This window comes from Stegostoma tigrinum, chromosome 13 (assembly GCF_030684315.1).
Source record: "Stegostoma tigrinum isolate sSteTig4 chromosome 13, sSteTig4.hap1, whole genome shotgun sequence".
Classification (NCBI taxonomy): Eukaryota; Metazoa; Chordata; class Chondrichthyes; order Orectolobiformes; family Stegostomatidae; genus Stegostoma; species Stegostoma tigrinum.
The window spans coordinates 8,604,709-8,619,066 of NC_081366.1; the positions used below are offsets into that span (position 1 = coordinate 8,604,709).

Below are 14,358 nucleotides of genomic sequence, written 5' to 3' on the forward strand. Positions count from 1 at the left end.
GCTGTGAGGCTGCAGTGTTAACCACTGAGCCACCGTGCCACCCCTCTTTATGATTCTATTGACCCAGGCTGCCCTAAGTCTAAGAATTATAGTCAGTCTGTTCAGGGGAGATGTTAGAAAGCACTTCTACAGGCAAAGGATAGTGTGGGTTTGAAACTCTCCCTCAAATCCCTGATTTAAGTTTTTAATCAAGGGATAAGGGCCCAAGGCAGGCAGAAACAGTTGGGCCACAGATCAGCCGTGATTATGTTGAATGATAAAGCAGGCTCGAGGGGCTGAATGGCCTCCTCCTGCTCCCATGTAAATGACAAAAAGGCCCGTGTGCAAATAGGGAAAGTTAAATGGGGCAAGAAACTAAAAGTGGGTGTAAAAGCTGTGGAAGTGGCAGCATTGCCCTTTAGAGTGGGAAATCTGCCATTCTTACCTGACCTGCCCCACAAGTGACTACAGGCCCTCAGCAATGTGCCTGGCTCTTTGTTGCCCTCTGAATTGGCCCCAGGCAGCCATCAGCTCCAAGGGTATTTGGGGATGGGTAACGCGCGCTAGCCTTGCCCACATACTACGTTTTAAGAAAGGAAGTAAAACATCAGGGAAGGAGGAAAACGTGGAAAATCTGGCAGAGTGAGTCGATTGCCTGGGAACAGGAACGAAGGAGATGATGACACGTAGAGAGGGAGTACGGAGCATTCTGGATCCCAGGACAAACGCCAGGCTGTGGTACCCCCCCCACCATCAGCATGGGGAAACCTGTGGAAATGTTGGCAAAGATTTTAATTAGTTTAGGAGTTGGAATCTAGGAAGCTGGTGGAGTGGCCAACTTTTCCTGGTGGGCAGGGTGATTTTGTTTTGTTTAGGGGTGCTCGGAGTGGGAGAATCAGCAGAAACAGCTGAATGGAATTGTTCAGCAGAGCAATAATTTAAACTGATGTGGGAAATGCAGCAACCAGATTTCACACAGCAAACTCCCAAAACAGCAATGTGACAGTGACCAGATGATCTGTTTTGGCCATATTGACCAAGGGCTGGACAGTTTGTCAGCGGAATTGTCACTGCTCAGGGCATGCTCTATTGGAACATCCTGGCTGGGACTTAGAGCCAGGGGTCATAGCCTCAGGATCAGGGACCAACCGTTGAGTTTTTTTTTAACGAAGAAACTTTCTCACTTGTAGAGCCTTTGGAAATCTCAACTCAAGGGGACTGAGAATACTCAGTCAGAACTTGATAAATTTTATTTTAGACACTTAAGAGAATTAACTGGTTCGTGGGGAGAGTGCAGGATGGTGGAGCTCAGGTCAAAGATCAGTTGTGATTTTGTTTGTTATTTATTCATTCATTCATTCATGGGATGAGGACATCACTGGCCAGGCCATCATTCATTGCCTGCCCCTAATTGCCTCGAGGACATTTGAGAGCCAACCACATTGCTGTGGGTTTGGAGTCACGTGTAGGCCAGATCAGGATGGCAGTTTCCTTCCCTAAAAGACATTATTGAACCGGATGGGTTTTTACAGCAATTGAACATGGTCTTGAATTCCATTTTATTAAAAAAAACTAGAATAAATTCTACCATCTGCTTTGGCAGGATTCCAACTTGGGTCCTGCAGAACATCGTATCAGAGATAATAGGAACTGCAGATGCTGGAGAATCCGAGATAACGAGGTGTGGCGTTGGATGAACATCAGAAGTGCATCTAGGCCCGAAACGTCAGCTTTCCTGCTCCTAAGCTGCTGCTTGGCCTGCTGTGTTCATCCACCTCCACACCTTGTTATCCTGCAGAACATTACCTGGGTGTCTGGATTAACCATCTATGATCGTACCATTGGGCCACTGCGCTCCAAGAACAATCCTAACAGAACAGTAGAGCTGGAGTGAAGATGTTCTAGAGCTGTCTCCTGCTATGAATTGTTATGTCCTTGTGTACCATTAACACGGACGTTTCTCTTGTTACAGAGTACCATCACCGCTGTGCACTGGTCTCCCCTGAAGAAGGAGCTGGTGGTTTCTGGAGATGAGAAGGGGATTGTGATCTGTTGGTGGTATAACAAGAATGACACACGCCACTTTTTCCCAGAACCCCGAACCATCTTCTGTCTCTCCTGCTCGCCTCACAATGAAGACCAGGTGGCCGTGGGGTAAGAGGAGGGAAAGCTGTGCATAAGGCCTGTGTCCCAGTGCTGATTGTAGCCAGTCTGTGAGATCTCTCAAACATCGCCTGTGTGTGTGTGTGTGTGTGTGTGTGTTTTCTAAAAGATGCTGTTCACAAGAGGCAGACCTGACCTCCCTTGTCTACTTTAATTGGTGGGATGCCACTTTGATTTTAACTACGTGGCTTGCCCTGGGGGTCTGGAGTCACGTGTAGTCTGGGTGAGGAAGGCAGATTTCCTTCTCTAAAGGATATTTGTAAAACAGATGCATTTTGACAACATCAGGTAGTTTTGTGGTATTCATTATAGAACTTGTATTTCTGCACTGCCTTTCACAAGTACAGGATATGCTAAAGTGTGTACTTTATTCTGAACTTTTAAAATCAAATTTATAAAATCGTGAGGGGCACAGATGGTGTGAATTTCCTCAGAGTAGGGGAGCCCAGAGCTCAAGGGCATAGGTATAAGGTGAGAGGGGAAAGATTTAAAAGGAACCTGAAGGGCAGAAGGTGGTGCGTGTATGGAATGAGTTGCCAGAGGAAGTGGTGGAGCCTGGTACAGTTACAACATTTAAAAGGCATCTGGATGGGTACATGAATAGGAAGGGTTTAGAGGAATATGGGCCAAATGCTGGCAAAAGGTACTAGATTAATTGAGGATATCTTGTTGGCGTGGAAAAGTTGGACCGAGAGGTATATGTCTATGACTTAAAGTGCACTTAATGTTGTTATGTAGCCAATTTACACACAAATAGTTACCACCGAAAGAATTGTGATCTTGACTAGATAACCATTCTCCGTGTTGATTCAGGGATAAATATTTACCCTAAGACAGCACAGACAATCCCCTAGTTCCTTTTCAAAGTGCAGCCAGGTGTATTAGTGGAACCTGAGGTAACTGAGAAGACTTTGTCTTTCAGGTGAGATGTTAATGTGTAGCACTGCAGCACTCCCTCTGTCCTGCACACACAGTGCTAGACAAGGTCAAACGGGGGCTTGATCCAACAGCTTTTCGTTTCAGGTAAGAGAGCTCCTCGCTGAGCTGCTTCTATCTCTGCCACTGAGCAGTGCCATCTCAGCTGGTACTGCCCAGAAGGCCATCCTGAGAGGATGCTGCACACACTGAGGATCTATTTCCCATTTCATTGTGCTTCATTTCTGCCTCAGAACTTCTGAAAGCAGACTGCAGCCACTCGATTGCTTTTGGAGTTCCTGTAGTTTGTTGGCCCTGCCCATTCGACAACATGGGGAATTATGGTGGAATACTGAAAGTCATTTGGCAAGTGATCTAGAGCCCTAGGCTCTGAGAGCACAGGCTTGATTACCGTGAAAACAGCCAGTGAAATATAAATTCAATTTACAAACCTGGAACATAACGCTAGTCTCTGGTGACCATGAAACCATCATCATTTGTTAGAGAGACATGGAGTTGTAGAGCTGTACAGCACGGAAACAGACCGTTCGGTCTAACTTGTCCATGCAATAGACAATAGGTGCTGGAGTAGGCCACTCGGCCCTTCGAGCCAGCACCACCATTCATTATGATCATGGCTGATCATCCACAATCAGTATCCTGTTCCAGCCTTATCCCCATAACCCTTGATCTCACTATCTTTAAGAGCTCTATCCATCTCTTTCTTGAAAGTATCCAGGGAGTTGGCCTCCACTGCCTTCTGGGGCAGAGCATTCCATATATCCACCACTCTCTGGGTGAAGAAGTTTCTCCTCAACTCTGTTCTAAATGGCCTACCCCTTATTTTTAAACTGTGTCCTCTGGTTCTGGACTCACCCATCATCAGACACATGCTTCCTGCCTCCAGAGTGTCCAATCCCTTTCATAATCTTACACGTCTCAATCAGATCCCCTTTCATCCTTCGAAACTCAAGTGTATATGCCGACCAGATATCCTAAATAAATCTAGCATTTGGCCCGTGTCTGCCTAAACCATTCTTGTTCATGTGCCCATCCAGATACCTTGTAAATACTGTAATTGTACCAGCCCACACCACCAACTCTGGCATTTGAAATGGGAGACCCCTTATTTCTAAACTGTCCGTCCAGTTTTAGTCTCTCCAACAAGGGGAAACAAACTCTCAACATCCACCCTGACTGGTCCCCTGAAGACATTTGAATAAAAATCACCTTGCAGATTTCCGAACTCTGAAGGAGGCAAAGCCTAGCCTGTTTGGCTTTTATTGATAAGATGATCCCACTGCAGGTATTAGTCACCCTAGCTACTTTGTTTTAAAAAAAAATGATGTAGATCATATCTGGAGAGGAGATATTTGCAGGGCTGTTGGGATAAGATGGGAGAGTGACTTTAGGCTAGTTCTTGCAGAGAAACAGCGCAGACATGATGGTCCTTGGGAAGGGCTCATATTGAGGCCTTTAGAGACAGTAGGGTGCATCGTCAGCCTGGACAACAACGTTTTGATTAGTAAGTTTCCCTTTTGTAATGTAAATTTCCGGTGACCATTAAAGTGTGTTTTTGTTATAGTGTGCCCATCAGGGATTGTTTAAATAAATTTTGTTTGTTAAAAAGAACAGAAGCAATAGGCTGCACAGCCAATTCTGGTGTAATGGTTCTATTTGGCTGATTAGGATGGGGGTGGGGTGGGGGGGGGGGGGCGGGGTGGGCGAGGTGATAGTGAGTGGCCTGAACAGCTCTTTGAAAGGGCTTGCACAGAGAAGGCTGGCTTCCTTCGGTATTAGATTCTGTTCCGATCCTGTCTGTATAATCGTCAGGGCGGTTGCTGAACAATGAGCAAACAAGGCAAACTCCATTTCTAGTACAGAAATTTAGTGGCTGCGATTCCAAGCTGCTTCCAGCTTTGTGGTTAATAATGTACAAACAGCATGCTGGCTTGACGTGGCAGCCTGGTTTAATCTTCTCTCCTCTTCCTCCTCGCAGGTATAAAGATGGGATGATTGTCATCATCGATATAAACCGGAAAGGGGAGGTGATACACAGATTGCGAGGTCATGACGGAGAAATTCATTTTCTCTCCTGGTGCCCTCAGCTCTGCGAGCCGCAGTTCCTCAGTGACATGTCCTCAGGTAGGACTAGCTGCCATCGCCCTGATTACGAGGTTAACGTTCGAAGAGTGGCTCAGTGCTTAGCACTGCTGCGCCTCAGCACCAGGGGCCCGGGTTCAATTCCAGCCTCGGGCGACTGTCTGTGTGGAGTTTGCACGTTCTCCCAGTGTCTGTGTGAGTTTCCTCCGGGTGCCCTCCCACAGCCCAAAGATGTGCAGGTTAGGTGGACTGGCCATGGGAAATATGGGGTTATAGGGTAAAGTGGGGGCGGGGTGAGGTAGGCTGCTCTTTGGAGGGTCGGTGCAGACTCGATAAGTTGAATTGCCTGATTCAGCACTGTCAGGATTCTAACCTATGATTCAACAGGTGCTCCATCTGCCTTTGTTAAATAAAGTGAAGAGTTTTCCTCAGTGCTGAACCACTAGAATCCATCATTAGTACAGTGCAGACATCGGGTGCTTGCACGGACTGGTCAGAGCCCCTGATTCTATCTTGTAGGAGCCTTATCCCCGACGTGTGTCACCCTTCGATATTCCCTTCTATTAGCCCCCTCCACTTGTTTATGCAGTTTGCTTTTAAATTTAATGGAAAGGATTCCCTCTGCCTTAGCAAGTACCACATTCTCAGCAGTGTCTGCACCAATGAAGAAGTTTCTCCTACAGTTGATGCTGCACCTCATTTTAATTTACCGGGGGTAGATTTGAATTGATAACGTTTTGTTCTGTTCTTAGATACACTGGAGCTGAACGGTGAGCTCACGACAGAGGACGCGACAAAGGACTGTTTCCTGGCATCGGGAAGCAGGGATCAAACAATCCGAGTCTGGAATGTCACAAAAGGCAAAGGTAATTTTCACTTCCCGGGAGAAATGGCTTTCACTTTATTTCTTCTAAATGTAGTTTGTTTCCCCAAAGGATGAAGTCGAACAACAGATTTCTTTTACCTGCCCCTAGTGGGAATTATTGATATCTCACTAAATTTATTAACAGCTTAAATAATGGCATAGAAAGTAAATACCTAGTATTATTGGTGACACATAATATATTCTTCTGAGGCCAACTTTGACAAGGGAGCCTCCAACATGTCCACCTTCTTCCTCAATTTTCACCTGGCCTATCTTTGACTCCTCCCTTCCAGCCCTTAACATCTCTGTTTTCATTTCTGAGGATAGTCTGACCACTAATACCCACCATAAACCACTGACTCCCACAGCTACCTGGACGACACATCCTCACATCCCACTTCCTGTAAAGACTCCATCCCGTTCACTCAGTGCCTCCGCCTCTGTTGTATAGGGTCAGATGAGGCCAACTTCAACAAGAGAGCCTCTGAAATGTCCACCTAGTTCTTCAACGAAGGATTTCCCAGCACTGTTGTCGACAGGGCCCTCAACCAGGTCTAACCCATCTCCTGCACTTCTGCCCTCATCCCCCTCTTCCCTACTGCAACAGCGATAGGGTTCCCCTTGTCCTCACCTACCATCCCACCAGCATCCACATCCAGAAGATCATCAGATACCATTTCCGCCACCTCCAGTGAGATGCCACCACCGGACACACATTCCCCTCCCCTCCCTTGCCTGCCTTCCTCAGGGACCGTTCCCCCCAGAACACCTTGGTCCACCCCTCCTCCATGATATGCTGCAGAAATTCACTGCGTATTCCTGGAAAGCACCTTCCAGACCCCTGACCAATTCCACCTAGAAGGATAAGGGCATATGATATGTGGGAACCCCACCGCCTTCAGATTTCCTCTCAAGTATTTTGCCATCCTGACTTAGAAATCTGTCAGCATTCCTGCAGTGTCACTGGATCACAATCCTGGAATTCCCTCTGTAATGGCGTGTGGACTACAAGAAGGCAGCTCTCAACTACCTTCTGAAGGGCAACTAGGGATGGACAATAAATGCTGGCCCAGTGATGCTCGGGTTCTGTGAATGTATAACAATAATTTGAGTGCTTTTCGATGGATGTTAAATGCATTGAGATGGTTTGAGGTCATGAATAAAGAAGGATCTACGTTACAAGTAGAATTAAATTGTGTTTAGACTGAATTATAACTAACCAAATGTTGCAGTGTTTAGGCCATGTGTCACAGGAAGTTTCACTCTTGGTCCAATGAGCTTGAGCCATTTGTAAAACGGCAACAACAGTAGGCTACATTTATGTAACGCCTGGGATGCACACTAAAGCATTCCAGGCTGCCTCATAGGAAATGTCTGTCAAGATCTTGAATTTCTTTCTTTTCTTTCAAGGTGTGGTCACTTTGAAGTTGCCATCACTAAAACGAAGAGGAGGAGGAACTGACATGGGAATAAAGGAGCGGATTTGGCTGACAGTGCATTGGTCTCGAACCTGTGTCACCCAGTTGTTCTCCAGTTGTTTCGGGTAAGAAATTCAGACCAGCTGATTTGGACAGTCTGATGTACAAAGGTTTATGACACGGCAACATACTGAAATGATGCCTGGGTGAGAAGAGATTATATTGTTATGGCAGGTTGACAGTTCAAAGATCGGTCAATGTTCTCACTAAGGTTACCCCATTCCCTCCTCACCCTGTGCTCGCTCACTGACTGGCTGTGGTCTTGATCTTGATCTTAAAATTCTCATCTTTTGCTTTCAAATCCCTCCCGTGGCCTCACCCCAGCCCCATCTCTAATCTCCTCCAGCCCCACAAATCCCTGAGATTTCTGGCCTTTTGCATTCACAGTTTATAATTGCTCCAATATTCTTAGCTGTATCAGCAGCTGCCCGTGTCCCAAGCTCAGCTCCCCTGGCAAAACTCGGATTACTGGGCACTGGAGGGGGTGGCGGGTGCGTGGGGGCACACTCTTCACTTATACCTGGCACAAAGGAAGGTGATCACGGTTGTGTTTGTCGGGGCGTGGGGAACGGGGTCGGTCATTTCAGCTCCAGGACATCCCCGCAGGTGTTGCTGAGGCAGTGTCCTAAGCCCAACCATTGTCAGCTGCTTCAGTGACCTACTGTCAATCATGGGCGGCACGGTGGCTCAGCGGTTAACACTGCAGCCTCACATCGCCGGGAACCCAAGTTCGATTCCGCCCTTGGGCCACTGACTGTGTGGAGTTTGCACGTTCTCCCCATATCTGTGTAGGTTTCCTCCCACAGTCCAAAGATGTGCAGATTAGGTGGATTGACAGTGGGAAATGTGGAGTTACAGGGATAGGGTAGAGGGCTGGGTCTGGGTGGCATGCTTTTTGGAAGGTTGGTGTGGACTCTGGGCCAAATTGTCTCCATACTTCAGGGTTTTGTATTTCAAGGTCAAAAGTGGGGATGTTTGCTGATAATTACATAATGTTCAGCATTATTTGTGACTTCTCATACTGAAACAGTCCATGTTCAAATGCAACAAAATCTGGACAATATTCAGGCCTGGGCTGACAAGTGGCAAGTAACATTGCTGCCACATAAATGCCAAGAAATTACCATCTTCAGTAAATGACAGTCTAATTACAACCCTCGACGTTCAGTTTTGTTACCATCCATGGGTCCCCACTATCGGTATCTACGAGGGGGTTACCATTGACCCACAAACTCAACTGCACTCACCACATTACCACGGCGGCTGCAAGAGCAAGTCAGAAGCTGGGAATACTGCAGTGAGTAACTCACTTCCTGACTCCCCAAAGCCTGTCCACCTTCCACGTGGCACAAGTCAGGAGTGTGTTTTGCCTGGATGTGTGCAGCCCCAACAACGTTCTAGAAGCTTAACACCATCCAGGGCAAAGCAGCCCCACTTGTTTGGCACCACATTCGCAAGCATTCACTCCTTCCACCACCGACGCTCTGTAGCAGCAGTGTGTACTATCTACAAGATGCACTGCAGAAATTCACCAAAGATCCTCAGGCAGCACCTTCCAAACCCACAACCACTTCTATGTAGAAGGACGAGGGCAGCAGATACAATGGGAACACCACCACCTTCAAGTTCTGTCCAAGTCACTTACCGTCCTGACTTGGGAATATGTCACCTTTCGTTCGCTGTCACTGGGTCAAAATCCTGGAATTCCCTCCCTGATGGGACAACCTACAGCATGTGGACTGCAGTGATTCAAAAAGGCAGCTCGCCACCACTTTCTCAAGGGCAGTTTGGGACAGAGAATAAAAATGCTGGCCCAGCCAGCAACGCCCATGTTCCACAAGTGAATGAAAAAGAAACTGTCCGTAAACTACATCACCCTGATCTCCTCCCTTCAGAGACTGCTTTGTCCGAGCTTCATTTTTTTTTTGTTAATTTTAATATTTCCCTGTTGTTTCAGTGTCTCCTTGTTTTATAACACTGCTGTGAAACACCTTGTTCCTCTAATTTAAACGTACTATACAAATATAAATTGCTGGGATGTTTGTGATAGGATAAGTGGAAATGACTGCTTAAAATTAAATTGGGATCTGGAGATTTAGGAGTGAAATATAATGGGGACTCAGAGCCCTGGAGGTAATTGCATCAGAATTATTGGTCAAGTGACTAAGCTAATGTTTAGAGGCCATGGGTTTGAATCTTGCCACTGACGCTGGCTGAATTTAAGTTTGGTTTCTAAGTGTGGAATGTAAAGCTAGTCTGTGACAGACGTTGAGTTTTTGTTTAGAAAAGAACTGAATCAATAATGTTCTTTTAGAGAAGAGAATTTGCTATGTTTGCCTGGCCTACCTGTGACTCCAGCCCCACAGTAATGTGGTTGACTATTTCCCTTCGAAATAGCTGAGCAAGCCCCTCAGTTCGAGGGCCGTTTCATGGGTTGTGGCTTTACTATAAAGCCCAGTGTTTGTTGGAAGATCAAAGGAAAACGGTCCGTGACATGAAAATCTGACATTTAGTGTGTTTTGCAGTCGCTGAAGAGTAGTTGGAAAATCTTTATTGGTTGATGGGAAAGAGATGGGTGTGGGGGGTGAGCTTGTTGAGATTTAATGAGGCTTCTACACCATGCTTAAAGTAAAATTTTTGCTTCTGAATTAATAACATTCCTTCCTGCTCCCCATCTCTTGGAGAAGACTGAGGGCTGATTTGATAGAAGTATTGATCATTATGGAAGGGTTTTACAGGCGAGATGTGAAGACAGTGTTTCCATTTGAGGTCTGACAGAGAGAGGAGAAACTGCTTCCACATCCAGCAACACTACTGAAAACCGAAACTTAAAAAAGTCCTGAGATAACAAGGTGTAGAGCTGGATGAACACAGCAGGCCAAGCAGGAGCAGGAAAGCTGACAAGACCCGAAACGTCAGCCTTCCTGCTCCTCTGAAGCTGCTTGGCCTGCTGTGTTCATCCAGCTCTACACCGTGTTATCTCCGATCCTCCAGCATCTGCAGTTCCTACTATCTGTTTCTAAAAACAAAAAATCCTGGTTCTGTGGGAGCTGGACCCCACCCATTTGAGTTGTTTATATTGTTCCAAGTTTTTAAAAAAAACCTCAAGGTGTCTGAAGCAGTTTACTGGATTGGTTTTGGAGCAGACTGCATGGCACCTCTCTCTCTCAACCTCCCTTTTTTAAATAAAAGGACAAAACACACCCCTTTTAAAGGTGTAGTGTCATCACATAGGAAAGACCAAAATGAAGGACTGCCAATAGAAAACTTTATTAGGAAAGGTGTTGGAATATGGACCCCCCCCTGCCCCATCAGAAGGAGTGGTTGAAATGAGGCACCATACATAGCTTGCACACAGAATACTGGATGAACACATGGGGGAGAAAGGAACAGAAGGATGTGTTGACAGGGGAGATGAGGGAGTGGGAGGAAGCTTGTGAAGAGCTGTATTACCAGCAATTTCCTGATGGACCAAATGGCCTGCTTCTTTGCTGTTGAGTCGGTGTAACCTGGTGCTGATTGTAAGGGTCCACATATTTTTGGTATCAAATTATGTGCTAAGACGGAAGTTGGATGCTGGTTTTGTAACAGGAGAGTTTAACAAACTGGGGCGCAAGAATAGTCCAGTGGCACATGTTTTGGAGCATTTGGGTTGTAACATTATTTGAGACGTAGCAGCACCAGGAGTCTTTGAGTTAAAGGAAATCTGCCCGATGACAGCTGTTTGTTTGGTCCAGCTATAGTTTGTTACAGACGTCTGAGGGTATTGCAGCCACAAAGCCAACAAACAAGGAACCTCTGTGCCTCGAATAGAGGGAAAAGATGTAGGGGAGAAAAGAACCCGGAACCTTTGAAAAGTGAGTATTCTAACCCAAGAAAAGACTTGGGACTGACCAAGCAGCCAGCTACTGAATCGAAGATCCGCCACCTTTATGCGGATAGCATTGTGCCATCATTGCTAAAACTGCAAGAAACAGACTAAGAGAAACACAGCTTTGATCTACAGGAATTATTTTAATTGTTGTTTTTAAAAACACAGCACTTGCGTCAAACCGGCTGACTTTCATCTGTCTTATTTCAGATGTAAATGTGCACTTAGAATTTTAAAGCAGTATAGTTTATGTCATTGATAATAGGAACTGCAGATGCTGGAGAATCCAAGATAACAAAGTGTGGAGCTGGATGAACACAGCAGGCCAAGCAGCATCTGAGGAGCACAAAAGCTGACGTTTCGGGCCTAGACCCTTTTCTGATGAAGGGTCTAAGCCCGAAACGTCAGCTTTTGTGCTCCTGAGATGCTGCTTGGCCTGCTGTGTTCATCCAGCTCCACACTTTATTATCTCGGATTCTCCAGCATCTGCAGTTCCCATTATCTCTAAACAAGGCCTCACACCTAAGATGCATTGTCTGATCTGGGATGTCAGCTCCGGTGTTCTGAGGGAAAAGATAAAACCTTTATTCATCTCGGGGCAGTGACTTGAAACAAGTTCTTGAATTTGCGTATTTATCAGAGTTTAAGTCATGTAGGGCCTCATTTTTATGACATCTGTTAAACAGTAATTTTGTTTACAGTAAATAGGTATGTTCTGTGAATGACAAAGCAAGGTGTGAAATGATCTTTGTCCTGAAAGCAGTTAGTCAGGCAAATTGATCATCCTGGCAGTCTGATTTAAAGTAGTCTGGTACCAGCCTGTGGAACAGTGAGGCTGCATTTACCAGTGCACCCTTCCCAGATATGTTGTAACATGACTGCCTTTGTTTGCAGGGGAGAGCTGCTGCTCTGGGATCTGACCAAGGCGGGGAAGCAGAAGTGGACACTGCTGGGGTCATCATCAGAAGGACAGAACCACAGCAGGATTGTCTTCAACTTGAGTTCGGTCTCCCTCCAGGATAACCATGAGCTGCTGCTCTCTACCTCGATGGACCGAGATGTGAGCGTTTCACGTTGTTTTCGAAACCTGGTCCGCTGCCCGTCACTGAGAATGCGGTCACATCCAATAATGTTTTACTGTGAACAAGCGTCTCAGCCACTTTTTTAGCATGTTACTTTAATGTGTGGTCTGGCCCATGCCATGTGCTTTGACCATCCTTAACCTTGCACTGGACGTGCAGTGCTAACAACTGTTTACAGTCGCCATTTGAATCAATAAATGTGCTGAGGGAGGTTACAGATATATAAGTGGGCATACGATAGCATAACTATGACCGTGACTTGGCTGAAAGTTGGGCAGGATCGACAGCGCAGCATTTCTGGCTATCAGGTATTCAGACGAGATAGTGACGAAGATGGAAGCGGAGAGAATTATGCAATATTGATCACGAAATCAATTCTGTCAGTACAGAAGGTCAATGTCTCGGAAGAATCATCATTAGGGTACAAGTGAAAAATAAAAAAGGAGCAATACAGTACTGGGTATGTACTATAGGCTGCGAAACAAGTTGGAAGGCGGGGAGAGAGAATGAATTGGATACGTAGTTTGATAAGGAAGAAATCAGGGGCTTTTAACTAGCTAGTTATTAACTGGGTTAGTTTCAGTGTGCTAGGGAGAGGGAGTAACATTTTTCAATTGCATTCAGCAGAAGTTTCTAGTCAATGCATAGTTCAATGAGGGATGGGATATTTCTGAAACTAATGCTTGGGAAGGTGCAACAATAGAGGATCATTTTGCAGATAGTGACCATAAATCAGATTTATCAAAAAAAGGCAAGGATGGGCTAGGAATGAAGTCCTAAGTTGGGAAGGTCTAATTTTATCATTTGATATGATTTGATCCCAGTGGATCAGGCGCAGCTGCTTGCAGAAAACAGATTGCGTTGAAGCAATGGGAGGAAGTAGTAAGCGTACCGGGCAATTGTATTGTTGTGATGACAAAGGTAGTGATCAAAACCGGAGAATCTGAATGTCAACGGGCATAAAGGAAAAAGAGAAACTTGTGGCAGATACAGAGACATCGATGCCCATGATCTTGTAGAATCCTGTTTTTAGAAATTTTTATTTCTACTTAACTAATAATGAGACTTGACTCCAGCTCCTGTTCGAAGCAGTTTATTTTCTTACTTGATACCAAGGAGAGTGAATGTCGATCTCCATCGGCACCCGACTCTGCTAATGCAGAATGTAACAATCTCCTTTATACCATTAGCTTCAGAGCAGGGTGTTCCCTTGTGCTTGTTGATTCATTTCATTGTAGGTTTAAAGAAAACAGACGCTGCTCAGTGTAACAGGAATGCTGTCTTACAGATTCCTTAATAATTACTTCTTCGAATCACCTTCGGCATGCAGCTAGCACAGGGAGTGATATACAGTTTGATTGAAACTCTACCATATCAGTAACTAGGCTCCACAGGGACACAAGGGACATCTCAAATTCAGCGTAAAACCTTGGTATAGTGACAATATATCAAAAGACCCTTCTCTAACACTAGCTAAGATAATGTGCACAGTGATAACACAGTCTGAGTAACTATCTCCCAATTTCTGCTAAGCTCACTAAAATCCCGCATGTTAACTAATTAAAATTCTTTCTCTATGCCATCAGTTTCCCAAGCCTGCCTTTTCTGTCTTGGCCTAATTCCCCACCTACCCTTGCGATGTAAAATTTTTTTCTTCCATGAATCCCTACTGTGCAGAAACAGGCCATTCAGCTCATCAAGTCCATGTTCTTCCCCCACCCCCCACCCCCCCCCCCCCCAAGCCAAAGAGCTCCCTACCCAGATACAGACACCCTTCCCCACCCCCCCCACTTCCCACCCTATTCCTGTAACCCGGCATTCCCCATGGCTAATCTACCTAGCCTGCACATCCCTGGACACTATGGGGCAATTTAGCACGGCCAGTCCACCCCAACCTGCACA

At 45.8% G+C, this 14,358-nt stretch overlaps 1 protein-coding gene across 2 annotated transcripts in view; it reads left to right on the forward strand.

The window, feature by feature from the left end:
• The window catches only part of gemin5 (gem (nuclear organelle) associated protein 5), a 72,977-nt gene that overhangs the window by 4,308 nt on the left and 54,311 nt on the right, over positions 1 to 14,358 (forward strand). For both annotated transcript variants that reach the window (XM_048543619.2, XM_048543620.2), the window contains exons 3-7: positions 1,952 to 2,133; positions 5,057 to 5,202; positions 5,913 to 6,026; positions 7,436 to 7,568; positions 12,269 to 12,434. In XM_048543619.2, the coding sequence (XP_048399576.1) occupies positions 1,952 to 2,133; positions 5,057 to 5,202; positions 5,913 to 6,026; positions 7,436 to 7,568; positions 12,269 to 12,434 (741 nt within the window). The remainder of the gene's footprint in view (positions 1 to 1,951; positions 2,134 to 5,056; positions 5,203 to 5,912; positions 6,027 to 7,435; positions 7,569 to 12,268; positions 12,435 to 14,358) is intronic.